Genomic DNA, 26,176 nt, shown 5'->3' with positions numbered 1-26,176 from the left:
GTCCCTTACAAATTTGCGAGGGAGTATTCCGTCGCAAAATTTGAGAGGGAATTGCAAGGAATCTTGTCTCCGTAAAAAGTTACTCGCAAATCCATAGCAAATTTACGAGAATATATTATCGTCGCAAATTTCCGTTTCAAAGAGCGCGTTTTCTTGTAGTGAAAGAAAAAAAACTGTGAAAATTTTATAAACATAAGTGGTGGTGATCAATTAAATATGAAAATGACATTAATTTCTGATTATAAAAATGTTTCGTTAAATGAATTGGGTTTGGATATGCGAAGTCACCAGTTCAATCCGTCTAGGCACAATTGATTTTTTTTATATTAAAATATTATATATCTAAAAGAAATATTATGAATTAATAGTAATGTAATATTTTTTATAAGATATTATTTCATAATTGTTATCAATTATACATAATTTTTACTTAAATATATCAAATAAATATACGCCATAAGGAAGCTAATTAAAGACAATGAGGGGTATAAAAGAGAAGACGTAAAAGTAAAGTCTAACGACAAAAACTCACACTGGTGATTTTTCTTTTTTTTTTTTTAATAGTCTAAATATTAATGTTATCAAACTTAGTTAAACCTAAAAAGAGAAAATCAAAACCTTACGTTACCAGGAAGCTAATTAAAGACAATGAGGCCATGAGGGATATAAAAGTAGAGTCGAACGACAAAAACTTAACGTGAAACTTCGTAAGCAAAGCTAGGGTAACTTTCTAATTGATTGAACGTAGACTATTCAGGCAAGCTAATCAGCTACAATCATATCCAACTTCGTAAATAGTTTTAGCAAAGTGTTATATGTAGTTTGATTGAATATAAAATTTATTTAATCAAAAACCATACTATGCATATTTTGATCATTGATTGATTAAATGCAAAAGTTATTCAATCATTGATCCAAATATTTTACAGGAAGAAGTAGAAGACCATTTTTCTTTCCCGCAGAGAATCCAAGACATTCTTCCATGTCAATATCTTTGACGTCCATGCCTTCTTGTAATTGCCAGTCAAAATGGTACAGCAAATTCGCCAGACCAAACTCCACCATTGTTTCTCCCATGTACATTCCAGGACAGATTCTCCTGCCACTTCCAAAGGCTAATAACTCAAAGCTCTGTCCTTTTGTATCAATCTTGCTATCAAGAAACCTCTCGGGAAGAAACTCCTCTGGGTCTTTCCAGGTATTGGGATCACGCCCAATAGCCCATATATTCACATGTATATGTGTCTTTGGTTGAATCTTGTAGCCATTGATCTCAAATTCAGTCATTACTTCTCTCGGGAGCAGAAGAGGTGCTAAAGGATGTAGCCTGTATGTTTCTTTAATTACCATTCTCAAGTATTGGAGTTGGTCGATGTCTTCCAAGCTGATTAGTTCTCTCTTCCCAAATTTGTTTCGGATTTCAGATTGAACTTTGCTCATCACTCGCGGGTTCCTCGCTAGTTCTGCCATCGCCCATGTCATGGTTCCTGATGAAGTTTCAATCCCCGCTAAAAGAATGTCCTGTTACAAGAACATATTATATATAAGTCAAGAATCTTAGGTTTTGTTACAAAATTTCTTCACCATTAGGTTTTGAATATTTAAATAGTTACCATCAAGATTGCTTTAGTATTGTTTCTTGTGAACTTGTCATTTCCAACAACAGCTTCTTCTTTCTCCAAATTCAATAGCAAGTCCACAAAATCTTTACTGCCTACTTCCTTTTCCTCTTTATGCAGATCAATAATTTGTTCATAGAACGCATCGAGATCTCGCCCGATTTTTTCTCTCCGCCCTTGCATACCAGTGAGCCGGTCGATGATCCAGCCGATGTATGGGATAAAATCTGAGGCAGAGAAACTTCCCAACATCTCGAATGCTTCACGGATTAGCTTGTTGAACCTGTCATTGCTAAGCACAGTTCCCTCAAAACTCACACCAAATGCTGTCCTACATACTATACTTACACTTAAAGCAAGACACTTCTCGTTCAGGTTGACCAGTGTCTTCCGAGAAGCTGATTCCGCGATTGAATGGATCATTTTCTTGACCTCCTCGTCCTTGATGGGTTGAATTGAGTTAATTCTTTTAGCACTGAAGATTTCTTGAGTACAAAGCTTTCTTATTTCTTTCCAGTAGTCATTGTAAGGAGAGAAAGATATGTCCCGATTGTTGTAAGAGAGCTCTCTTCCCCCTGAGGATTGAGATATGAATGAAGTAACAACTAAACAATTCAAGACTTTTGTAAGTGAACTGATTTATTTAGTACCTGCTAAGGAAGGACGGCTACAACAATGGACGTCATGGTCTCTTAGAGCTTGTTTTGCTGTTCCGGATGACGAAAGTATAACTGTTGGGACTTTTCCTAGATTCAAAAGCATCACAGGACCATACTCTTTTGAGAGCTTCCATAGAGACTGATGTGGTAAGTCTTCTAGCTGATGTAAGTTTCCAATGATAGGTAAACCAGGAGGAGACGGTATTGATCGATATTGCCGCCGCTGTGCATGTTTTAAGGCGGTGAGAAGAAGAAAGATAATTAGAAGGAGAAGTGACAGAATCAAAATGTTAGCCATTTTGTATATTGTATTATTTTATTAATTTACTGAGTTGTGTAGATATATATAATATATATACAACTTTAATATATGCTCACTTCAATAATTTAATTGATGAAAACGACATGAAAATTAAATTGTCAAATTATAATAATTGATGAAGACAAGAGAGAGAGCCACGTTAAACTTTTAACAATTTTTTTTCCTCGTTATAAAAAAATATCTACCACAATAATTATTGATTCATTGAGATCGATAGAAATGGGACTCTTCAATATGTGACATAGATCTAAAAACAAAAATCTCGTCAATCTAGAGACAAAATATCAGAGATCGAGAACCAAAAAATTAACGTCGACAGATACAAAAATAATAAATAATTGATTTAGAAATCAAATACTAAAAATCGAAATAAAAGAAAATCTCTTACATCTAAAAACGAAATACCGAAGTTTTTTTCTTTTATTTTAATTTTTATATATATAAATGAAATATCAGAGATCTAGATTTAGAACTTTTTATTTTATTTTATTGTTTCAAGATGCATTTGTGTTTTGTTTTACATCAATAATTTTTTTCACTTTCATTTATTGTTTTTAGATATATTTGTGTTATGATTTTTAATATTTTGTTTCTAGATCTATGTGATTTCTTTCATTATATTTGTTATTTTAAAGTGATTTAAAATTTCTAGAAGACTGAGTATGAGTGACTCAGCACGCAAGGAGCACAGTTGTGTAAAACTGAGCACGATTGTGCAAGACAGAATATGACTGTTCAAGACGACCACGACTGTGCAAGATGGAGCACTTTTCTCTAAATTTTCAAAATGAATGAATCTCTAAAATCTCAAAATGAATGAATCTCTAAAATCCCAAAGTCTCAAGTCGTAGAAAAACAAACGTAGTTTGTTGTAGAAAAACAAACATAGTTTGTGATATAGATTTTGGGAGGTTTTATATTCATTACAGAAAAAAACAGAAATAAAAGCCGGCTAAGGAAAATTGGTTTGGCCATCAGAGAAGCGGACCGATCGGTCCTTTAGTCTCATATTTTAAACTCTTCGTCGTGATAGATAGGGACCGATCGGTCCAAATAAAAAACCGATCGCTCCTTCAGAAAATATGCATCGGTCACCTTTGATTGGAGATCGATCGGTTGGTATAAGGGGCTAATCTATCCTTGTCCCTTATCTCTACTTCTCGCACTAATTTGACCCAACTAGTCTAACAGTCTCCAACTCGGCTGACTTCCTAGCACCTGCTGAAGATTAATATGGACACATACGTGACAAACAACTCAAAATGAATACTAAACAAACGACAAAATATTCTTAAAACACCATATATCAATTGGCTTAGAAACTATGTCCTTATATGTATGTCCCTGGATTGATATTTTGTGACATGGTAGGATGATTTTAAGCATGGTAGAATGAATTGATATATGACATGATGATTTATGTACAATGATATGAGATGACGTGATGGACGAACCATAGGTTGGTTTTGTACCTAGTGACTGGACGAGGCTGAGATTGGTTTCGTGTCGTGTAAGTTGACGGACCTGAGATTGGTTGCGTGCCTTGTGTTACGTTGAACTTGAGATTGGCTGGGATCCTTGTGGCTAAGCTGATGAGATTTCAGTTTAGCGAAATTGATGATTGTGTATATTGATGAAAATCATGGTTTGAGAAATATATGTGGTGTAAAATAGTATTGAAATCATATGTTAGGTTGAGTATTGCATTGAACCTTTATGATTGCTGGATGTGCTTTAAGAGTGTGGTGTCTAACTATGTTATGTTGTAGTTATATTATAGTGAGCAGAATTGATCTTCACTGAGTAATTACTCACTCCTCACTTCTTTAATGTTTTTCCCAACTTAGTTTTATTCGTTATTTAGATTGCAGTTTTCGACCAGGCGGTGCGGCGGGTTGGGGGTATTACAAAAATTTATCAGCTATAGTAATCAGACTCAGCCTCTCATAGAAATTCAATGAACCAGTTGTTATCTGTAACATTTCTTTAAATAAAATATAAAATTCTATTCATTAAAAAATTGTATTACTTACTTTATCTGCATTCGAATTTTAAATATTTTTGAAAATCATATTTGCTTCAAAAATGATTAGTAGAAGGTTATAAAAAGATTAATTACTTCTTGATTTCTTTTCAATAATCTACGTTACATTTTAGGGAAAAAATAATTTTCATTTATTATATAGGAAGAAAGAATCCGACAATTTCGTAACCCTAACACAAAGTCTCTTACCATCCAATGGCAGTGTGAAATCAGAACTTAGATAACGGCTCTCTAATGGAGGATTTCGACGAGTTAATTCTTTGCGCGAGGAGCATAGTAAACCAAATTAGCGATTCGGAATTTCATATGTTAGGATGATTTTAAAGCTGATTATGTAATTGACGTACAAGTTACGTTACCAATGAAAAGTTTCTTTCAGACACTTCCTTAAACACTTAATTGGCTAACAAAAGAAACAGATGATCTTCGGATTGGGCAGGGGCGAATCTACAGCCAAAGGGGGTGGGGCACGTGCCCCACACTCCTTTTTAATAATTATTCAGTTAGGCTTTACTGTAATGTATCTGATAGCTCATTTGGAGAGGAATGCCTTATATTGAGTCTCAGGACAGAGGTTCAAATCCCCTCATCTGCATTTATTTTTCATTGGGATTGCGTGTTCTGTTTAGGTATAAACGATGCTACACTTTATTCCGAAGTCTCATGATGCCCCAAATACTTCACTGGCACAAGTAGAAGCTCATTTTTCTTGTTCACAGTGAGTCCAGGAGCTTCTTCCACGTCGATATCTTCGGCAGCTATCCCTTCTGGTAACTTCCAGTCAAAATGATACAACATATTGGCTAGACCAAACTCCACCATTGCTGTCCCCATGTACATTGCAGGACACATTCTCCTGCCCGCCCCAAACGGTAACAACTCAAAGCTCTGTCCTTTTGTATCAATGTTACTATCAAGAAACCTCTCCGGAAGAAACTCCTCTGGGTCTTTCCAGGTATTGGGATCACGTCCGATAGCCCATACATTGACATGAATCTGTGTCTTGGGTTGCATCTTGTAGCCATTGATCTCAAATTCAGTCATTACTTCTCTTGGGAGCAAAAGAGGTGCTGGAGGATGTAGCCTCCATGTTTCTTTAATCACCATTTTCATGTAATGGAGCTGATCTATGTCTTCGGATCTGATTAGTTCTGTCTTGCCAAATTTGTTTCGAATTTCAGATTGAACTTTCCTCATCACTCGTGGGTTCCTCGCAAGTTCTGCCATCACCCATGTCAGGGTTCCTGCAGAAGTTTCGATTCCCGCTAAAAGAATGTCCTGTTACAAGAAAACATTACTAAGTCGAAGATTATATTTCTTGCCATTAGGTTTTGAATATTTAAATAGCTAATTACCATCAAGATTGCTTTGATATTGTTTCTTGTGAACTTGTCATTTCCAACAACAGCTTCTTCTTTCTCCAATTTCAAGAGCAAGTCCACAAAGTCTTCACTGCCTACTTCCTTTTCCTCTTTATGCAGATTAATAACTTGTTCATAGAACGCATCGAGATCTCGTGCGCTTTTTTCTGTCCTCCCTTGCAAACCAGTGAACCAATCAATGATCCAACCGATGTAGGGAATAAAATCTGAGGCAGAGAAACTTCCCAACATCTCGAATGCTTCACGGATTAGCTTGTTAAACCCATCATTGCTAAGCACAGTTCCTTCAAAACTCACACCAAATGCTATCCTACATACTATACTTACAGTCAAAGCAAGACACTTCTCGTTCAGTTTGACCGGAGTCTTTTGAGAAGCTGATTCTGCGATTGAACCGATCAATTTCTTGACTTCCTCGTCCTTGATGGGTTGCGTTGAGTGAATATTCTTAGCACTGAAGAGCTCTTGAGTACAAAGTTTCCTTAATTCTTTCCAGTATTCATTATAAGGAGAGAAAGATATGTCCCGATTGTTGTAAGAAAGCTCTCGTCCCCCTGTGGAGTAAGATATGAATGAAGTATAAATTCAAGACTTAAAGTATGTGAACTGATTTATAGTGCACCTGCTAAGGAAGGACGGCTACAACAAAGGAGGTCATGGTCTCTTAGAGCTTGTTTTGCTGTCTCTGAGGACGAAAGTATGATTGTTGGGACTTTTCCAAGCTTCAAAAGCATCACAGGACCATACTCTTTTGACAACCTCCATAGAGACTGATGTGGTAATTCTCCGAGCTGATGTAAGTTTCCGATGATAGGTAAACCAGGAGGAGAAGGTATTGGTTGATGTTGTCGCCGCTTTGCGCGTTTCAAGGCGGTGAGAAGAAGAAAGATGATTAGGAAGAGAAGTGATAGAATCAAAATGTTAGCCATCTTTGTTATTATATTGTTTTACCGAGTTATGAAGAAAACTCATGCCTTAATATATATATATACAACTTTGGGAATTGCTCAGTTGATTAATTTAATTGATGAAGGCGACATGAAAATTTGACTAAAATTATAATAACTGATGATGACAAAAAGAGAGCCTAGCTCAGCCACGTTAACTAACTTTTCTTAGTCATCACCACGTTAACTAACTATTAACATTTTTTTGCCTCCTTATTAAATAAGAGTATATATATACCACAATTATGACTTTGTATCATGAAAATCCATAGAAATTCGACATGTCAACTACTATATCTATAGAAAATAAAAAACTTTAGAAGTGCTTTCATATACATATTTTACGCTAAATTAATCATAATCTATTTATAGAGAAATTGTAGCTTTTTATATATTTTTTCTCTCTCTTTTTTTTTTTTTTTTTTTTTTTTTTTTTTTTTTTTTTTTTNATGTTACTGAGACTTCAAAAGTTACTAAACTTTATGTTTTAAACAAGCATGTAGCCTCGGTTCAAAGGACAAATAAAAGTGTAAACTCGTCAGTCGTCACAATCCTGTCGCGATTCACTGTGTGCATGTACAGCATGCAGACCACTTGGACTTGGTTAAATGGACTTTGACCCAACTCCCAAGTGTTTCTTATTCGTAATGCACTAGTAGAAATTTTATTTCATCAGAAAAACATCCTCGATGCAAACGTGAATTAACAGTACTAAACGAGAATCAATATATAATCTAAAAATTGAGCTTTACTTCCCAAAATTAAGTAGAGTATATTCTTCACTAAGTCTTTCATATTCTTAACAGCTTTGTGAGTATGACAATAACAACATGCATGACATTGTGTTCAGTATTATGTCAGCTTAGATATATATTCTCCTTCAAACCACATCCACTCAACTTGTTGATTAACCAGAAGATCTCAACAGCTTTACCTGACTAGATAACCCACCAAGAACATATTTGCTTCAATGATTTAAGAAGCTCCCAGCTTGCTTGTAACCAAGTCAAACTGATTAAGTATTTACTATTATTTTTACCTCACAAAAAAAAGTATTGATTATTTCAGTCATACTAACTTTTGGTAACTTGATATCATTACCTAGAAATGACTCATTGCAAAATGCTTGATGAACGTTATGTAACTTTCAAGAATCAACAAGAACCTCAACGCTTTTTAGGTCACACCTAGGCTTGCACCAGAAGGATTACCTTCTCTTATTACTCGCATTGAATGTAATAATTAATAAATACACAAAGTTTACAACTCAAGACGACATCAGTCACATCACATAAATTAATAATATCGTGCTGCATTGACCAAAACATAATTCAGTGAGCATTACATTGTTGAATTTATTAATATTGACACATTATATATTTATGCATAGGGATACGACACAGTCTGGTTCTTCTTAACATAATATTGACATCGTTTTAATATTAATGCACAGTGAAACGACTTTTTCTAGTTTCTAACCTATTCTATATGCTAGAAGCCCGTCTAGCCGAGTTGAAAAATATTGTCGTCGTCAATTATGTCGAGATACCGAAACGACAGATTCTTGTACTTTTTTTTATATAAACGAAAGATTCTTGGTCCTTTACCTAGTAATCATGTTCATGAATCATGTATAACCAAACGATTTATTGTGGTTCTTACCTTTTCTGTAGCGGAGAAGTACGCCGACGAATTGCAAAATAATGTGGAAGTATCAGTAGTGGAACCGCAAGAAAAACTTATCATGCATAGGGAAATGACATATTCAGTTGAATTTGCAATTAACATACTCATAAGTCATAACAAGAAAGGTAATATGAGATTTTGTTCTATCAAGATTTATTATTCCTTATGATGAACTTTAGTTTTTTAAGGATTTAAATACTTCGTTGGCACAAGTAGAAGGTCGTTTTTCTTGTTGACAGTGAGTCCAGGAGCTTCTTCCATGTCGATATCTTCGACCACCATGGCTTCTGGTAACTTCCAGTCAAAATGATACAAAAGATTAGCCAGACCAAACTCCACCATTGTTGTCCCCATGTAAATTGCAGGACAAATTCTCCGGCCACCCCCAAAGGGTAACAGCTCAAAGTGTTGTCCTTTAGCATCAATGTCGCTATCCATAAACCTCTCTGGGAGAAACACTTCAGGGTCTTTCCAGGTTTTGGGATCACGCCCGATAGCCCAAACATTTACATGAATCCGTGTCTTGACCGGAATCGTGTAACCATCGATCTGAACTTCAGACATCACTTCTCTTGGGAGTAGAAGAGGTGTTGTAGGATGTAGTCTCCATGTTTCTTTGATCACCATTTTCAGGTAATGGAACTGTTCTATGTCATCCATGCTGACTATTTCTCTGTTTCCCATTTGAGTTCTGATGTCAGTTTGAACTTTTCTCATCACTCGTGGATTCCTTGCAAGTTCTGTCATTGCCCATGTCATTGTTATTGCAGAAGTATCCATTCCCGCGAGAAGAACGTCCTGTGTCATTCAAACATATCAAAAACTCAAGTACTATGACTATGACATAAGAGATCAATGCTAAAACTTTTTTTTTTTAGTTACCAGCAAGATTGCTTTGATATGGTTTCTTGTGAGTTTATCATTTCCAAGAACTGCTTCTTCTTTCTCCAATCTTAATAGCAAGTCCACAAAGTCCTCACTGCCTACTTCCTTTCCCTCTTTATGCAGATCAATAACTTGTTCATAGAACGCATCGAGATCTCGTGCGCTTTTTTCTCTACTCCCTTGCAAACCAGTGAACCAGTCAATGATCCAACCGATGTAAGGGATAAAATCTGAGGCAGAGAAACTTCCCAACATCTCGAATGCTTCACGGATTAACTTGTTGAACCTGTCATTGCTAAGTAAAGTTCCTTCAGAACTCACACCAAACGCTGCTCTGCATACTACACTTACAGTTAAAGCAAGACACTTCTTGTTCAAGTTAACAGGACTCTTCTGAGAAGCTGATTCCGAAATTGAATCGATCAGTTTCTTGACCTCCTCTTCCTTAATGGGTTGAATAGAGTGAACTTGTTTAGTACTAAAGAGTTCTTGAACACAAAGCTTCCTTACTTCTTTCCAGTAATCATCAAAAGGAGAGAAAGCAATGTTCAAATAGTTGTAAGAGAGCTCTCTTTGCCCTAAAGAATGATCAAGATCCAAGATTCAAGATTCATGATGTTTGTTGAACTCTTATGGAACAGAGAAACAAAAAGTAGTACCTATCAAGCCTGGACGGGTACAACAGTTTAGGTCATGAACTTTCAGAACTTGTCTTGCTGTTTCAGCGGAAGAAACTACGACTGTTGGTACTCTTCCAAGTTTCAAATGCATCACAGGACCATACTTCTTTGAGAGTTTCCATAGAGACTGATGTGGTAATTCTCCAATCTGGTGTAAGTTTCCAATGACCGGTAAGCCTGGCGGAGATGGTAACTGCCGATATTTTCGATGCCTCTTGTGGTTGCAAACGGCGAGAAGAATACAGATGATGAAGATAAGTGAGAGAAGCCAAATGTTAGCCATTTCGGATTTGATTGCTGTAGGGAAACCGTTATAAATGTATTACCTCCTTGCTGTCATCAAATTATTTTCTTCAAATATATTTAATATTTTCAAAAATTCTTAATTTTACATTTTTAGAAAATTATTTTGTTTTTTTTCCCCTTTGTCTGAATTTTTTTTAATAGTAAAGTCTTTTTTTTCTAATGGTGTCAAGTTAGGGACCTAAATTATCTTTTGTTTTTTCTTGCTGTCTACATATATTATATTAGTTTTATTGAAAAATATATATTTAATATATTTAAAAAAAAACAGTTAGTTTTATATTCAAAGATATAGATATTTGTTTTCTTGTTTATGAAAAATTTGTCACAGTAGACTGTAGACTCCTAAACCACAACTAGACCAAAAATATCTTATCATGATGAGAAACAAAGGAACACAAGGTTTAGTTTTATTCAGTGCAATCTATGATGTATTATATTTTGTAATCTCAAGGAAAAAGAACATAGTTTTAGTGATCAATGATCTAACTATCTCACAGGAACCAGTACAAGCTCATTTTTCTTGCTTGTATTGAGTCCAGGAGATTCTTCCATGTCAATATCTTCAACCACCATACCTTCTGGTAATGTCCAGTCAAACTGATACAACATATTAACTAGGCCAAACTCCACCATTGTTGTCCCCATGTACATGGCAGGACACATTCTCGTACCACTTCCAAACGGTAACAACTCAAAGTTCCGACCTTTTGAGTCAATCCCACTATTAATAAACGTTTCTGGAAGAAACTCCTCTGGGTCTTTCCAGATATCCGGATAACGGCCGATAGCCCATATATTCACATAAAGCCGTGTCTTGATAGGGATCGTGTAGCCATTGATCTCAAATTCAGACATTACTTCTCTTGGAACCATAAGAGGCGATGGAGGATGTAGCCTCCATGTTTCATTGATCACCATTTTAAGGTAATGGAGCTGATTTATGTCATTCAAGCTGATCACTGACTTGCTACCAATTTGACTTCTGATTTCAGATTGCACCTTCTTCATTACTCGCGGGTTTCTCATAAGTTCTGTCATTGCCCATGTCATTGTTATTGCAGATGTGCCTATGCCCCCAATAAGAATATTCTGTGACACGATCACACCAAAAAAAAAAAAAAAAAAATCTTAGAAACTTCATGTGTTACAGTTTAAGTTGGATTATGAATCGTATATGTAGCTAATTAGTTACCATGCATTAATATTGCTTTCATATGGTTCCTTGTGAGCTTGCCATATCCAATAACAGTTTCCTCTTTCTCCAACCTCAAGAGCAAGTCAACGAAATCTTCAACTCCTTCTTTTTTTCCATATTTATGTAGATCAAACATTTGTTCATAGAATGCATCAAGAATACTCACGCTTCTCTCTCTCTGCCCTTGTAACCCTGTGAGCCAGTCGATGATCCAGCCACCATTTGGAAAAAAATCTGTGGCAGAGAAGCTCCCCAAAAACAAAAATGTATCGAGGATTAACTTCTTGAATTTGTCACTATCGAGCACTGTTCCTTGGAAACTCACTCCAAAGGCTGACTTGCATATCACGCTTACCGTTAAAGCAGTAAACTTCTCGCTCAAGTTAACCGGTGTTCCCTGAGAAGCCGATTCAGAGACTGTATCGATCAGTTTCTTGACTTCCTCTTCCTTGATGGGTTGAAAAGAATGAACTCGTTTAACGCTGAAGAGTTCTTGCACACACATCCTCCTTAGTTCTTTCCAGTAATCACCAAAAGGAGAGAAAGCAATGTCCAGATAATTGTAAGAGAGCGCTCTTGGTCCTAAATAATCATTGGCCTTTGTTTAAACCTACGAATACACAAACAAAATCTAAAACTTCAGTATGCTTTGAGTGATAGTCACGGTACCTGCTAAGGTTGGACGGCTACAACAATGGAGGTCATGGACTTTCAGAACTTGCTTTGCAGTTTCAGAGGTAGAAACTACGACCGTTGGGATACTTCCAAACTTTAAAAGCATCACAGGACCATACGTTTTGGAGAGTTTCCATAGAGATTGATGTGGTAATTCTCCGAGCTGATGTAAGTTTCCGATGATCGGAAAACCAGGAGGAGACGGTGGTTTCTGTTGATCATGTTGCCGCTGCTTCTTGTGTTTGAAGGCGGTGAGAAGAATACAAGAGAGAAATGAAAGTGAGAGAAATTAAGATCTGAAAAATTTGAATAACGATTTCTTTAAACACTTTTTGATTGATAGAAAATCTGTTTACAAGTTTGTTCTAAACAATTTTCGAATCTCTCAAAACTTTCTTAAAAAACTCTCTTGCTCTCCCTAAGTTCTTAGCTCTTTTTCTTTTAGACTAAAACTTAGTAGCTAGATAAACTTTCTTTTGTTTGTGCTCAAGCTCAACCTAGCTATAGCACCCCTATTTATAGATCTAGGTATTAGCTATTTAATTAGCAAACTACCTAATCTAATCCTAATAGGAATTGGACAATTTCCTTTTTCTTTATGGTTTAGGAAATTTCTCAATTTCTTCATGTTTACATTCCAATTGTAAACATGAAGCTCTTCGACCTTCTAGAAGTTTCTCTTGCCTTCTAGTCCTGTATGAGTCTTGATAATCGCCGCCATAGATCACTTGATACTCTGTTCTTGTATTAGTGTTGTGTCCTTCTAAAGTAGTTCAAACACTTGTTCAAATGCTGCATCTTCAATCTCCCCCTTTTTGACTTTGTGCTTCACAAGCATCTGCACTTTAAATCTTTTTCATGCATTCAAATTAATCTAAATGAAACCTTTAATAAACTAAAATCCTTAACACATAAATGTCATAAATTATGCAAACAACAAACCAGCTGACAAACGAACTAATGTTCATATAGTTTTTTTTAAAAACAAAACAAAACACTGCTCCCCCAGAACTGTAGCTCCCCCATACTTGTAGCTCCCCAGAATATCAGAACCAGACTCCATTTCTCCCCCTACTTGTGAGCACAACAGTTAAAAACCACTAAATCATCTTTGACAATGGATGATTCTGAATCAACCTGTGAACCACATCTGTAAGCCTCTGAAGAGCTTGAGCAGTATCAACCAATGCTTCATATGAAATCTCTGCACTATCCTGACCAATATGCGGCAATCGTATACTACCCAATTGAACAACGTCAGACGCAGAAGAAGACCCTTCTTCAGCTTGTCTTCCAAATGGTGATCTTTGCATCGGTTCATCACATTCTGGAATCAGATTATGCTTAACCTCATATATATGTCCGGCATCCTTTGTATAAAACTCAGCATACATATCTTCTTCTTCATCTGACCACTCAAGCGGACCTTCTTGAACTCTAAGAGTTTCAAAGATTGTTCTTGGAAAAACCATATAGCGAGTAGGATCTGTCCAACTTATGTTCATAATCTGATTATAAACCAACTGCCCAAAATCAAACCGGATGCTCTTGATAATCTTGTAAACTACTCGAGCTCGTTTAACCAAAAGATGATTCCTGTGTTTCGAAGGAACCCAATTGTATGCTGCCAACATTAAAAGAGCTGCACTCTCCTAAGGTAGATCCGCAACTTTTAAATTAGCCCAAGTCGATTTGTCTTCACCACTTAAAAACTCTGCAAGTTCATCTTTACTCAATTTATCCACTGCTGCATCAGCTTTCTTTTCAGCTTTAGTCAAAGGCGAAATACTAAAAGCTCGATTAATCGCCTTAGGAGAAAACTCATACCAATGTCCCCTCACAAACACTTGAACACCATCCCTAGCCTTTCCATTAGGCAAATTAGCATAAAATTCACAAATAATTTTTTTGACATAAACAGAAGGATCATCAACTGTAGCTCCAAGTCCTAACGACAATATCTTCCCAATAAATCCAAATTCATCCGTTCGAGACATATTCAATTGTCTCTCAGCTGTAAATTTCCTAGAGAAGAACTAAGAGTACCTTAATTTGGCTGCCTTGGAGATAAACACATCAGATTGAAACCCAAATTTAGTCCGAATATTCCTGGTATTTGGTTATGCGGATCTTGGTCGTTTTGATTTCTTCTTGCTAGCGAAGGCAACTTCTCTCTGTTTCTTGCTCCTCTGCTTCTCTGTGTGTCTCTCAATCTGCTCTTGTACAGAGATTTCTTCAACCCCAACCTCTGTATCAGACTCTGAAACAAAAGCCTTCTCTATACTCTTGCCAACAAATTCCACCTCGTCATCCATTAGATCTTCTCCTTCGAGATCATCTACCCCTTGATCTATTTGATTCTTCTTCGATTCTCCTTTAGATGAATCATCATCGCTATCAGATCCATACGGCACAATCCTTGGTTGAACTTCTTCATCACACTCGAATCATCAACCAATTGAGGTCGATTGACAGCCCCATCATCTCGAGACATCTCCGACTTCCTCGCTCTTCGCACCAATCCACTTCGAGTTGCACCTACCATCTCCGACTTTTTTTTTCCGACACACACGAAGTAGAGACTCTTAGACTTTCCTCTTCTTATTTTGTAAATTACAAAACAAATATTGTGTTTCCCCTTTTTTTTTAAACAACAAAAAACACAAATTCTGCCCATACTCGAGAAATCTTTTCCAATATCTTATCCATGTATCTCAGATTCCACTAAACCATAACCAAAATCAATAATCCAAACACCAATACCAGCTTTATAAATCATATCTCCTCCTGTACCAGCTCCGATCTTGTGAGTAATTCACATCTCATAAACACCAATCGAATTTCGGAAGAACGAAAAACGATTAAAATCTAAAGCTTTGGTGAAAATATCTGCTAGCTGTTCTTCAGTGTCAACATGCTCAATCAAAACTTGCTTTTTTTCAACCAATTCTCTGATAAATTGATGTCTCACATCAATGTGCTTGGTTCTTGAATGTTGAACTGGATTTTTAGAAATATCAATTGCACTCCTATTGTCACAATACACTTGTAGCACTCCTGACTCCATACCATAATCTACTGACATCTGCTTCATCCATAACAATTGAGTACAACAACTCCCCATAGCTATATATTCTGATTCAGCTGTAGACAAAGACACTGAATTTTGTTTCTTACTCAACCAGGCTATTAGATTGTTACCTAGGAAAAAGCAACCTCCATTTGTACTCTTCCGATCTGTTACACTTCCTGCATAATCTGCATCACAATAACCAACCAATCCTTTGTTTGAACCTTTGGAATACCAAATCCCAAAATCAACAGTTCCTTTGACATATTTGATAATTCACTTTACTGCTTCAAGATGAGACTGTTTTGGTTTTGACTGAAACCTTGCACATATCCCCACACTAAAACTCAAATCTGGTCTACTAGCAGTAAGATATAGCAAACTCCCAATCATTCCTCTATACTGCTTGACATCCACATCTTTACCATCAACATCTTTTGATAGTTTCAATGAAGTACTCATAGGTATCAAAGCTTCTTTGCACTTATCCATCTGAATTTTTTTAAGAAGTTGTCTAGCCTAAGTGCTTTGTGAAATAAAAATTCCTTGATCTGACTGTGTAATCTGCTTTAATTCTCCAACCAGACTCATCTCAAATTCTTGTGTCATACTACTCACAAACTTATCCACCAACTCTTTTGAAGTACTTCCAAAAATTATGTCATCAACATAAATCTGAACCATCATGATATCATCATCTTGTTCCAAGATAAATAAGGTCTTGTCCACACTTCCTCTATTATAGTTCTGCTCTAACAAGAAACTAGTTAGCCTTTCATACCAAGCTCTTGGAGCTTGTTTCAACCCATAAAGAGCTTTCTTAAGCTTATATACATACTCAAGCCTGACTGGATCTTCAAAACCTTTGGGTTGTTCAACATATACTTCTTCTTGTAAAATCCCATTCAAGAAGGCACTCTTAACATCCATCTGAAAAACCTTGAAATTCAGAATGCAAGTCATTCCTAGAAACAGTCTAATGGACTCAAGTCTTGCTACTGGTGCAAAAGTTTCTTCAAAATCTATACCTCCGATCTGCGTATACCCTTGTGCAACCAATCTAGCTTTATTGCGAACCACAACACCACTCTCATCAATTTTGTTCTTGAAAATCCACTTTGTACCAATGATATTCACATCTAATGGTCTACGAACCAGTTCCCAAACATCATTACGCTCAAACTGTTCCAGTTCTTCTTCCATGGCTATAATCCAAAAATCATCTTGAACAGCTTCTATATGATCCTTCGGTTCGATCATCGACACAAAACACTCATAGAAAACTGTTTCTAGAGTTGTAAGGTAGCTTGTCATCTTCTAAAAGTCAAGCTGAATTCCTCTAGTCTTCATTTTTTCCATTAAAGTCTCCAATGACATCAGATGCAGAGTGATTCTTATGAACTTGTTGTACTTCTTCCGGTTTTGTAACAGGAGTATCCAACTCAGAAACTTCATTGCGTACTTTAGTGATACTTACTTGTTCTGACTCACTATCTGAATCATCTTCTCGTACAGCTACAGACTGATCATCAAAAACCACATTTACTGATTCCATGATTAAGCCTGTACGTCTGTTGTACACTATAAACGTTGTGCTACTCTCCGCATAACCCAAAAGCATGCCTTCATCACTTCTGGAATCGAATTTACCAAGATAATCTTTGTCATTTAAAATGTAGCATTTGCACCCAAAAACATGGAAATAGCTCAGATTTGGTGTTTTGCCTTTCCACAGCTCATAAGGCGTTTTCGTCGTATCTCTTCATACATAGACTCTGTTAACTATATAACAAGCAGTGTTCAAAGCTTCAGCCCAAAACTTTTTAGGAACAAGGTTTCCATGTATCATTGCTCTTGCCATTTCCTAAAGAGTTCTATTCTTTCTTTCTACCACTCCATTCTGCTGTGGAGTTCTCGGTGCTGATAACTGATGTGCAATCCCATGTTGTTCACAAAAGTTTTTCATAGCTTCGTTTTGAAACTTTCCACCATGATCACTCCAAATTTTCTTGATGCCTCCACGTTCATTAAGTAGTTGTAAAGCTAAGATCTTGAAACTGTCTACTGTATCTGACTTCTCACAGATAAAACGTACCCAAGTGTATCTGGAGTAATCATCAACTAGTACAAACACATACTTATTTCCAGCTAAGCTTTCCACTTGCATTGGTCCCATCAAATCCTTGTGAATCAGATCCAAAACTGACTTTGATTGAATGTCTGGAACCTTTTTGTGCTGAATCTTGACTTGTTTTCCCTGATTACAAGGTCCACACACAATATTGTCCTCAATTTTAAGCTTGGTTACCCCTCGTATTATCTCTTTATTCACAAGAGTAGTAAGATTTCTTGTATTCATATGACCAAGTCGTTGATGCCAGAGATCTATACTGCCTTGAGCAGTGTAGCATTTGATTGAATGTTTCTCCCACATGTAACTATTATTTCCAGAGCTCACACCATTTAACTTGATATTACCTGATTCATCCAATGCTTTGCAATCGACCTTTGTGAATAAGACTGACAATCCTTCGTCACAGAGTTGACTAATACTTATCAGATTTGCACACAATCCTTGAACTAGATAGACATTCACAAGCTGTGGAAGTTCTTTATCACATGTTGTACCTTTGCCTTGTATGAACCCATGACTTCCATCTCTAAATGTTACTGTACCTCCCTTCAATTTCTTAATATTCTGTAAATTACTTTTGGTTCCAGTCATGTGTCTTGAGCAACCGTTATCGAAGAACCAAGGTTCCGTATCTTCTTGTTCTTCAGTAACATGGCCATATTGCATCTAAATCCTGATCCAGAAGCTACACTTGACCCTGACTAATATATGTCAGCTTTCTTCATCCAAACATGTCTTCTAACTCCATTCCAAAAGACTCTTCCTTGGCGCTTTAAGGTACATACCTTCTGCCAATACTTATAACAAAACCGTTTGAAGTGACCCATTTTCCCACAAAAATAACAGCTTAAAGACCCGTTAGAAATACTCGTAGATGTCTCCTTCTCATATTGATATGCTTCAGCCGACATGATGCTAAGATTTTTGTGTGTCTCCTAGTAGGTTCAATTAACCTTATGCAGTTGTAGTACTTAAGGTGTCAATCCAAATGGGATGTTGCTACCACTCAAGATGCAATCAAGAAATCACAAGTTAAGCCAATTCAAAAAGAGTGTTTTTATGTCTAACAATCCTAGAGTGATCAGAAAACAAAACGGAAATGAGTCACAGAACTAGAAACAAAAATGTATGACAAGAAGCGAAAATGAATAAAAACAAAAATGAGTCTAAGCATGAACTAAAAGGCAAGAAATGAAACAGTCTCAGGAATGTAATAAAATTCAGAAAGAAAGAGGTCCTAAAGATGGGAGTAATTGATGTCGGTGAAGTCTCCTAGTCTAGAAAGTGTTTAAGATGCCACAAGCAATCTGTCCCTAGACAATGAACATCACAACTTAGCTAATCCAATCTCTTGGTAAAAGCTACTCAGACTCAACCACTTCCATACCCAGATCTCGCTAGAGAAACATGGTTGAGCAGGCATGACAAACAAGTTCATTCATGTCAACAAACATCCTAGACAACTAATCTCTTAGGCTATGAACGTAAGTCTCTGGCACTAGTTGGTCAGACATTTCATCAAACACCTTTTGGGTGTGGAAATGTCTCGAACCTAATTCCAATTGATTAGAGAGAAACTAGCATTTCTAACACTAGTCCAGAAGGGAATCATAAAATCAAAGCTTAAACATTCTGCATCCTAAGATCCTCCACCTAATTTATCCCATCCTCAAGGACTACTACACTACTCAGATCTGAAAATCATTATCCAAGATACAGACACAGAAAACATTGAACCAAGCATAATAAGATAGATAAAAATGAGAAGAACAACTTTGTAGAAGGAAACAAATGAAAATACTAAATAAACTCGGAGATGTCGGATTACAAGTCTGAGAACGTTTTTAGGTGGCTAGGTTAACCTTAAGAACAAAAACGAAAAGGAGATAAAAGATGAGATGTCTCTGCCAAGACTTAGCAAAACTTATTTATAGTAAAAACATGTAAATCCCTAAAACATAAAACAACAAGGTGAAACGTCGGTTTGGGAATCTCCTAAAGCGTGTAAAACAGAACGTCTTCCTGAAATGTGAATCGAATCGGAGTGGGCGACAATGGCTCAATTATTTGGATGAGAATGGCTCGATTGGTGGCGGTTGAGAGTGGCTCGATTGTGGAGGTTGAGAGTGGCTCAATTGTGGAGCTGAGAGTGTCTCGATTGGTGCAGGTGAGAGTGGCTCGATTGGTGCAGGTGTGAGTGGCTCGATTGCCTGGCTCGATCGTCTGCGTTTCTGACGTCTCCTAGACACCTGAAATACTCCAAAATGCACAATGTATGTAAGGATGATGCAAAAACTTCCTAAACATGCAAAGTGTATAAAAGAGGTTCTAAAATGACGTAAAATGACTAGTTATCCTAACTAAATGCATGTCAAATACATGCTAAGGAGAGGCAAAATATAGACATATCAACTCTCCCAAACTTATTCTTTGCTTGCCCTCAAGCAAACGATCAAGAACGAAGTATGGAGAAAAGGTATGAAGATGGGGTCTCAGAACCTAAAACATGCTAAATAAAATAGTTAGAGTCAATGTCCTTGTTTTTAGTTCTATGATGCATGGTGAAGGAACTTTATTTTTTTGATCTACACATGCAATCCTATCAACCACTCCCTTTAATATTCATTAGGAAAACAGATCAACTAGTGAAAGGAACCGGGAATGAGGAAAGTATTGTTCGTCCTTCTCTTCCCCGTGGTTCTAAATCGGCCCACAAGTTTATCACAGATCCTCAAGCCTCTAAAGCTGTCCAGGTTCCGGCCTGGAAGAAAAAGAACTTGAGGAAAAAACCTTAATGTCAGGGTTTTTTTGGAATGTTCGTGGGTTTAATACAGTTTCAAAACACTCGATCATTCGCAGTTGGGTATAGAGTCAGTCTATGCAGTTTGGGTGCTTATTGGAGACGCGAGTCAAAGAAAGTAATGCCCAAGCACTTGTAAATAAAGTTTTTCCACATTGGTATTTTATGTCAAATTATGAACACCACCGGCTGGGGCGTATATGGATCCTATGGAGTCCAACAACACGACTAACTCTGGTGTTTAAAAGCAGTCAGATGATTTCTTTTGGGGTACTTCTGGCGGGTGAGACAGAGGAATTCTTATGCTCTTTTGTTTACGCATATAACACGGTTGAGGGTAGGAAGGAGCTCTGGGATGATATAAGAGCTCATCATGATTCTCCATTATTTTGTAATAAGCCATGGCTGATTAGTGGTGATTTTAATGAAACACTTGATGGGATGGAGCATTCCCGGTTTGAGGACACTCCAATGGTACGTTACGGTATGCGGAATTTCCAAGAGGCTGTTCAGTATTGCTCCCTGATCGACCTCAAACACCATGGATCGCAGTTCACATGGTGTAATAAGAGAGATGGTGATTTAATTTGTAAAAAGCTGGATCGGGGATTAGTTAATCAAGCTTGGACGCAGATATATCCACACTCTTATTGTGTGTTTGATTCGGGAGGTTGCTCAGATCATTCTCGAGGTCGATTCTGTCTACGTGCTGAACCATTGAAGAAACGGCGACCTTTTAAGTTCTCAAATGTTCTAACATCATTGTCTCAGTTCCCGACACAAGTGCATGAGTTTTGGCAAACTTCAGCNAGCTGGATCGGGGATTAGTCAATCAAGCTTGGACGCATATATATCCACACTCTTATTGTGTGTTTGATTCGGGAGGTTGCTCAGATCATTCTCGAAGTCGATTCTGTCTAGGTGTTGAACCATTAAAGAAACGACGACCTTTTAAGTTCTCAAATGTTCTAACATCGTTGCCTCAGTTCCTGACACAAGTGCAGGAGTTTTGGCAAACTTCAGCACCGTTGTTTGTCTCTACCTCTACGCTATTCCGTCTTTCTAAGAAACTCAAGAGTTTAAAGCCAGTGTTGCGTCTCCTAGGGAGAGAAGCTCTAGCTGATATTACTTGTCGAACACGAGATGCTCATGAGGAACTATGTCATCGACAGGACGCCACTTTAGCCAATCCCACGTCTCAAAGCATGGAAGCCGAAACACATGCCTTCCAGCGATGGGATTTTTTATCAACGCTGGAGGAAGGCTACATGAAACAAAAATCAAAGCTTCACTGGTTGAATGTGGGTGATCAGAACAATGCCTATTTCTATCGCTCTGCAGAGCAACGGAAAATGCAGAACAGTATCCGAGAAGTTACGAATCAACATGGTGTTGTTCTCCAGCAGCCAGAGGATATTAAGGAGGAGGCTGTGAGGTTCTTTCAAGAATTTCTCACACATTCTCCGGCAGATTACTGTGGAATGTCAGTAGACAGTTTGCAGAAATTATTGTCTTTTAAGTGCTCTGTTACTGATCAGGAATTGCTCATAAAGGGGGTGACACCTTCTGAGATTAAATCGGTCCTCTTCTCCATGCCATCAAACAAAGCTCCAGGACCTGCCGGTTACACCATTGAGTTCTACAAGTCTGCTTGGCCAATAATTGGTAATGATTTTACTGTTGCTATCCAATCCTTTTTTGTAAAGGGGTTTCTACCGAAGGGACTCAACGCCACAATATTGGCTTTAATCCCGAAATCAGAATCAGCAAGTGCCATGAAGGAATATAGGCCTATCTCCTGCTGCAATGTGTTGTATAAGGTTATCTCGAAAATTCTAGCCAATCGGCTAAAGGTGCTTCTGCCTAAGTTCATTTCTACGAATCAGTCTGCGTTTGTTAAGGATCGGTTGCTATTGGAGAATGTTTTACTTGCCTCAGAAGTTGTTAAAGACTATCACAAAGACATGATCTCTCCACGTTGTGCAATGCAAATCGACATTTCAAAAGCCTTTGATTCAGTGCAATGGGATTTCTTGTTAAACATCCTTGAAGCGTTGGAGTTGTCTGCAAGGTTTATTCATTGGATCCGGTTGTGTATTTCCACTGCCTCATTTTCTGTTCAGGTAAATGGGGAGCTTGCGAGGTTTTTTCAAAGTGCAATGGGACTCAGACATGGGTGTTCATTGTCTCCTTATCTATTTGTAATTTGCATGAACGTGTTGTCTAAGCTCCTTGATAAAGCCGCGGCTGAGAAGCACATTGGTTACCATCCAAAATGTCAACCTATCCAATTGACTCATTTGTGTTTTGCTGACGACCTGATGGTCTTTGTGGATGGACAAAAATGGTCTGTTGAAGGTATCCTAGAAATATTTGATCGGTTTGCTGCAATCTCTGGCCTAAGGATCAGTATTGAAAAATCCTCTATATACATGGTTGGCGTCTCTTATACATGCTGTTTAGACATTCTCCACCAGTTCCCCTTTGCTCATGGCCAGCTTCCAGATCGCTACCTCGGTTTGCCTCTGCTCACAAAGCAAATGTCATCTGTTGACTGTCTTCCTTTGTTAGAAAAGTTCCGAGCCCGTTTGACATCATGGAGTGCACGTCCTCTCTCTTGTGCAGGTCCTCTGCAGCTTCTTAATTCCGTAATTTCTGGTACACTCAACTTTTGGATCTCTGCATATCGTCTCCCTAGTTGGTGTATAACAGAGATCGACAAATTATGCTCTGCTTTCCTCTGGTCTGGTCCTGAGATGAGTGGCAAGAAGGCAAAGGTCTCTTGGAAAGAAGTCTGTCGCCCAAAAGCAGAAGGGTGTTTGGGACTCCAATCTCTCCGTCTTGCCAACAAGGTTAGCTGTCTTAAACTCATATGGCGAATAATTTCTGGATGAGATTCTCTCTGGAACAGGTGGATCTCTGTCACTCTACTCAAAAACAGACCCTTTTGGGAACTCAAATCTACTACTAGTATGGGATCATGGATGTGGAGGAAGCTCCTAAAGTATAGATCACTTGCGAAGCAGCTTTACAAAGTGCAGGTTAATAATGGGACATCAACATCGTTTTGGTATGACAGTTTGAGTAGCTTGGGTTGTCTCCAAGAGATCACTGGTAGCAACCGACATATTGAACTCGGCATTCCTTTGACTGCAACCGTGGCAACGGCCAAAGAGGGCCAACGTAGGCGTCAGCATCGTTCTGCCTTTCTCAATACCATTGAAACTGAACTAGCGGCTCTCACTCTCACTGCAGCTGAGGATATCCCCATCTGGAAGGGTCAACACAATACCTATCGTGCGAGGTTCATAACTAAGGAGACCATTACTCTGCTTCATGAATCTCAGCCGGCGGAACCTTGGTCTCAAAGTGTTTGGTTCATGCATGCAACCCCCAAGTATGCGTTTGTATCATGGCTGGCTGTTAAGAATCGACTTCCTACGGGGGACCGCATGCAACAATGGAATACCAATCAACGAACAGATTGTGTTTTTTGTGGTTCTGTGGAAACCCGTGATCACCTCTTCTTTTCCTGTCCGTATGCCGCAGCGGTATGGGTTCCACTTGCGACTAGACTCCTTGGAAACCTTTTCACAATTGATTGGAACACTCTTCAGGCTACACTCCGAAATACCAACATCGATCGAATCCGTCTCTTCACTATTCGTTATAGTTACCAAACCACGGTCTATCATCTTTGGCATGAACGCAACAAGCGAAGACATGGAGCAACTCCCATACCCTCTTCTCATCTGGTCAAGCTCATTGACAAGATAGTACGCAACAGGTTCACTTCAATCCGCAAGCTGGGAAACTACTCTTACGACGATGGGATGAACTTATGGTTTGCCACTCGCCCTACTTGACTAATCTCTGCTGTAAATCTTGTCTTCTCTTTTTTCGGTTTTGTTTAAGCAAACTCAAAAACTGGTAACAGTCATTGTAAAACAGTCTTTTTTGGTTTGAATTAATTTAACATTCAATTCAAAAAANCCTTGGTAGGCTGATGATCGTCTTGATGTTCCACCTGCTGCTCAACCTCTTGTATACCCTGATAATCACCTTGACCTTCATCTCGCTGCTCAACCTCTTGCTCAGCTTGAGCTGCGGAACAACGCGCTGATCGCCGACTAGAAGAGGCTCTGGAACCTTGCAAACCGCGTCTCTGTCTCTCCCTAGACTCGTGTGAAGAGTGGCGTGAAGGAACGGGTGAGGGCTGACGCTCCCGAGGTACATATGAAGATTGACGTGCTGGAGAAGGATTCGGAGAAGGTGTTCGCGCTAGGGTCGCGGAAGTACTTCCGGACATTGGTCTAGTGTCCTCGGGGATAGACCTAGGGATAGCGGTTGTGGAAGTCGAGCAGCTAAACTTGCGCATGAAGCCCTGGATAGTCTTGGTGAAGCTGCTGAGCGCCTTGTCTCTGGCTTTCCCCCATCGCTGAAGCTGGTTGAGGCGTTGATGAGCTGCTCTGACCCCCTTAGCCATTCTCGGGTCTGAGTAATCTTCGAAGTAGAACTGCTCTGGGCGGTACTCCTCAGTGTCTTCCTCCATTGGCATGGCCTCTGCTTCAACGTCTACAATCTCTACCCGCTGCACCTCATCCCCAGACTCGTACAGAGTGTCCATGGGAGGTATGAACTCTACATGTTCACCCCTTAAGATAGTAGTCTGCTCGACGCAAGGCGGGAGTAATCTCGAGGCACCGGCCTACGGATGCACAAAATTGTAAATCAAACTTCCCTGCCTCAGACCCCGCTCCAGAGTACGCAACTGCCGCATGTTGTTCAAGTCGATCCAGCGTAGTGAGTGTGGCTCGTAATGTAATGGGACACCAGCTGCCTCAAGAAACCAAGTCACCACGCCGCCCATACACATAACTCCGGGAGAGTTGTTGCTGTTGAGTCTCGAGACCCAAGTTTTGTATGACGTCATGTAGTTGAGGAGGTAGAACGAGAGGGAAGTGTTGGACGTGTCACCTTGCAGCTCGGTGCCATCCATTGCCGTGAATGAGAGTCCTTTAAGCGCTAGATATATCATCTCGAGCTCGCCGTTCGTGATGTATCCCTTAATTTTCTTAGCGTAGAATGCATTAGCCACTGCCTTCTGGAAGTAACGCAACACTGGACTTCTTAGGTTCAACGCTTTCGTTTTTGATGAAGTGAATATGGGCGTGCTTCCAATCATCGCCCAAAGTGCTGATATTTCGTTCCGGTCGAACTGCGGCGTAGTCCCCGTCCCGCCGAGAAATCCAAGCATCTCTTTGACGGTTCTGAGGGTGAGAGTGTAGAATTGGCCGTGAACGCGAAATGTANTAGCTCAACTCGGAAAAAAGGCCTGACACTCAAGAATACAATTGACTTGAAAGAAGGGTTGGTTAATGGTGCGGGGAACTGTTCCAAAGATGGGAATCAGCTATTNAGGTGTGTTCATGAATCTCTCCAGATGGCACTGCCTAAACAGATACTGAACATCCTCTGCAATCCCAAGTTGCTGCATTTTCTCCACATGGGGATACCTTGTGCCATCGAATTCCAACTGCTGGAACAGCTCGTAGTATTCCTTGGGAGTTAGTTTCGTCTCAGCGCTCTTCCGTCGGACCGATTTCTGGGAGCTTGTTTTGAGCGCAACGCAGGTTCCTCTTGTTGTAATCACTCCCGTCCTCCTTTGAGTTTGAAGCTCGGGCCGGCCTCTTTCCGCGACTCTTGCTCTTGGAGAGTGGTTTGTCTGGTCTGCTTGACCCAGAGACTTGCATAGGCGGCTTAGAAGTAGCA

General features: G+C 38.7%; 4 protein-coding genes across 4 annotated transcripts; all 4 read right to left on the bottom strand.

Moving 5' to 3' along the window:
• On the bottom strand, positions 817 to 2,589 carry LOC104790279 (cytochrome P450 71B26-like). Its single transcript, XM_010515991.2, has 3 exons — positions 2,270 to 2,589; positions 1,614 to 2,194; positions 817 to 1,521 (listed from the first exon to the last, which is right to left on the bottom strand). Exons 1-3 carry the CDS (start codon positions 2,574 to 2,576, stop codon positions 907 to 909), a joined length of 1,503 nt encoding a protein of 500 aa, XP_010514293.1. The 5' UTR covers positions 2,577 to 2,589; the 3' UTR covers positions 817 to 906.
• Positions 5,000 to 6,973, bottom strand: LOC104790278 (cytochrome P450 71B26-like). Its single transcript, XM_010515990.2, has 3 exons — positions 6,649 to 6,973; positions 6,000 to 6,580; positions 5,000 to 5,922 (listed from the first exon to the last, which is right to left on the bottom strand). Exons 1-3 carry the CDS (start codon positions 6,953 to 6,955, stop codon positions 5,293 to 5,295), a joined length of 1,518 nt encoding a protein of 505 aa, XP_010514292.1. The 5' UTR covers positions 6,956 to 6,973; the 3' UTR covers positions 5,000 to 5,292.
• LOC104790276 (cytochrome P450 71B35) lies at positions 8,705 to 10,532 on the bottom strand. The gene is made up of 3 exons (XM_010515989.2): positions 10,204 to 10,532; positions 9,542 to 10,122; positions 8,705 to 9,457 (listed from the first exon to the last, which is right to left on the bottom strand). Exons 1-3 carry the CDS (start codon positions 10,505 to 10,507, stop codon positions 8,843 to 8,845), a joined length of 1,500 nt encoding a protein of 499 aa, XP_010514291.1. The 5' UTR covers positions 10,508 to 10,532; the 3' UTR covers positions 8,705 to 8,842.
• On the bottom strand, positions 11,017 to 12,683 carry LOC104793920 (cytochrome P450 71B36-like; the record flags this gene model as incomplete). Its single annotated transcript, XM_019246550.1, has 3 exons — positions 11,017 to 11,620; positions 11,728 to 12,307; positions 12,395 to 12,683. Coding segments are annotated over 3 exons (1,473 nt in total), but the record flags the coding sequence as incomplete, so codon positions are not given.

This window comes from Camelina sativa, chromosome 6, assembly GCF_000633955.1.
Source record: "Camelina sativa cultivar DH55 chromosome 6, Cs, whole genome shotgun sequence".
NCBI classification, from domain to species: domain Eukaryota; kingdom Viridiplantae; phylum Streptophyta; class Magnoliopsida; order Brassicales; family Brassicaceae; genus Camelina; species Camelina sativa.
This window is presented reverse-complemented; position numbering and strand designations above follow the sequence as displayed.

What these genes read in the sequence shown, in the direction of transcription:
- LOC104790279 (XM_010515991.2), bottom strand. Translation starts at nt 2,576, where the DNA reads ATGGCTAACATTTTGATTCTGTCACTTCTCCTTCTAATTATCTTTCTT. An exon ending in TAGCCGTCCTTCCTTAGCAG is followed by an intron (nt 2,195 to 2,269) that starts GTACTAAATAAA and finishes CTCAATCCTCAG; the next exon opens with GGGGAAGAGAGCTCTCTTAC. An exon ending in ATACTAAAGCAATCTTGATG is followed by an intron (nt 1,522 to 1,613) that starts GTAACTATTTAA and finishes TTCTTGTAACAG; the next exon opens with GACATTCTTTTAGCGGGGAT.
- LOC104790278 (XM_010515990.2), bottom strand. Translation starts at nt 6,955, where the DNA reads ATGGCTAACATTTTGATTCTATCACTTCTCTTCCTAATCATCTTTCTT. An exon ending in TAGCCGTCCTTCCTTAGCAG is followed by an intron (nt 6,581 to 6,648) that starts GTGCACTATAAA and finishes CTTACTCCACAG; the next exon opens with GGGGACGAGAGCTTTCTTAC. An exon ending in ATATCAAAGCAATCTTGATG is followed by an intron (nt 5,923 to 5,999) that starts GTAATTAGCTAT and finishes TTCTTGTAACAG; the next exon opens with GACATTCTTTTAGCGGGAAT.
- LOC104790276 (XM_010515989.2), bottom strand. Translation starts at nt 10,507, where the DNA reads ATGGCTAACATTTGGCTTCTCTCACTTATCTTCATCATCTGTATTCTT. An exon ending in TACCCGTCCAGGCTTGATAG is followed by an intron (nt 10,123 to 10,203) that starts GTACTACTTTTT and finishes ATCATTCTTTAG; the next exon opens with GGCAAAGAGAGCTCTCTTAC. An exon ending in ATATCAAAGCAATCTTGCTG is followed by an intron (nt 9,458 to 9,541) that starts GTAACTAAAAAA and finishes TGAATGACACAG; the next exon opens with GACGTTCTTCTCGCGGGAAT.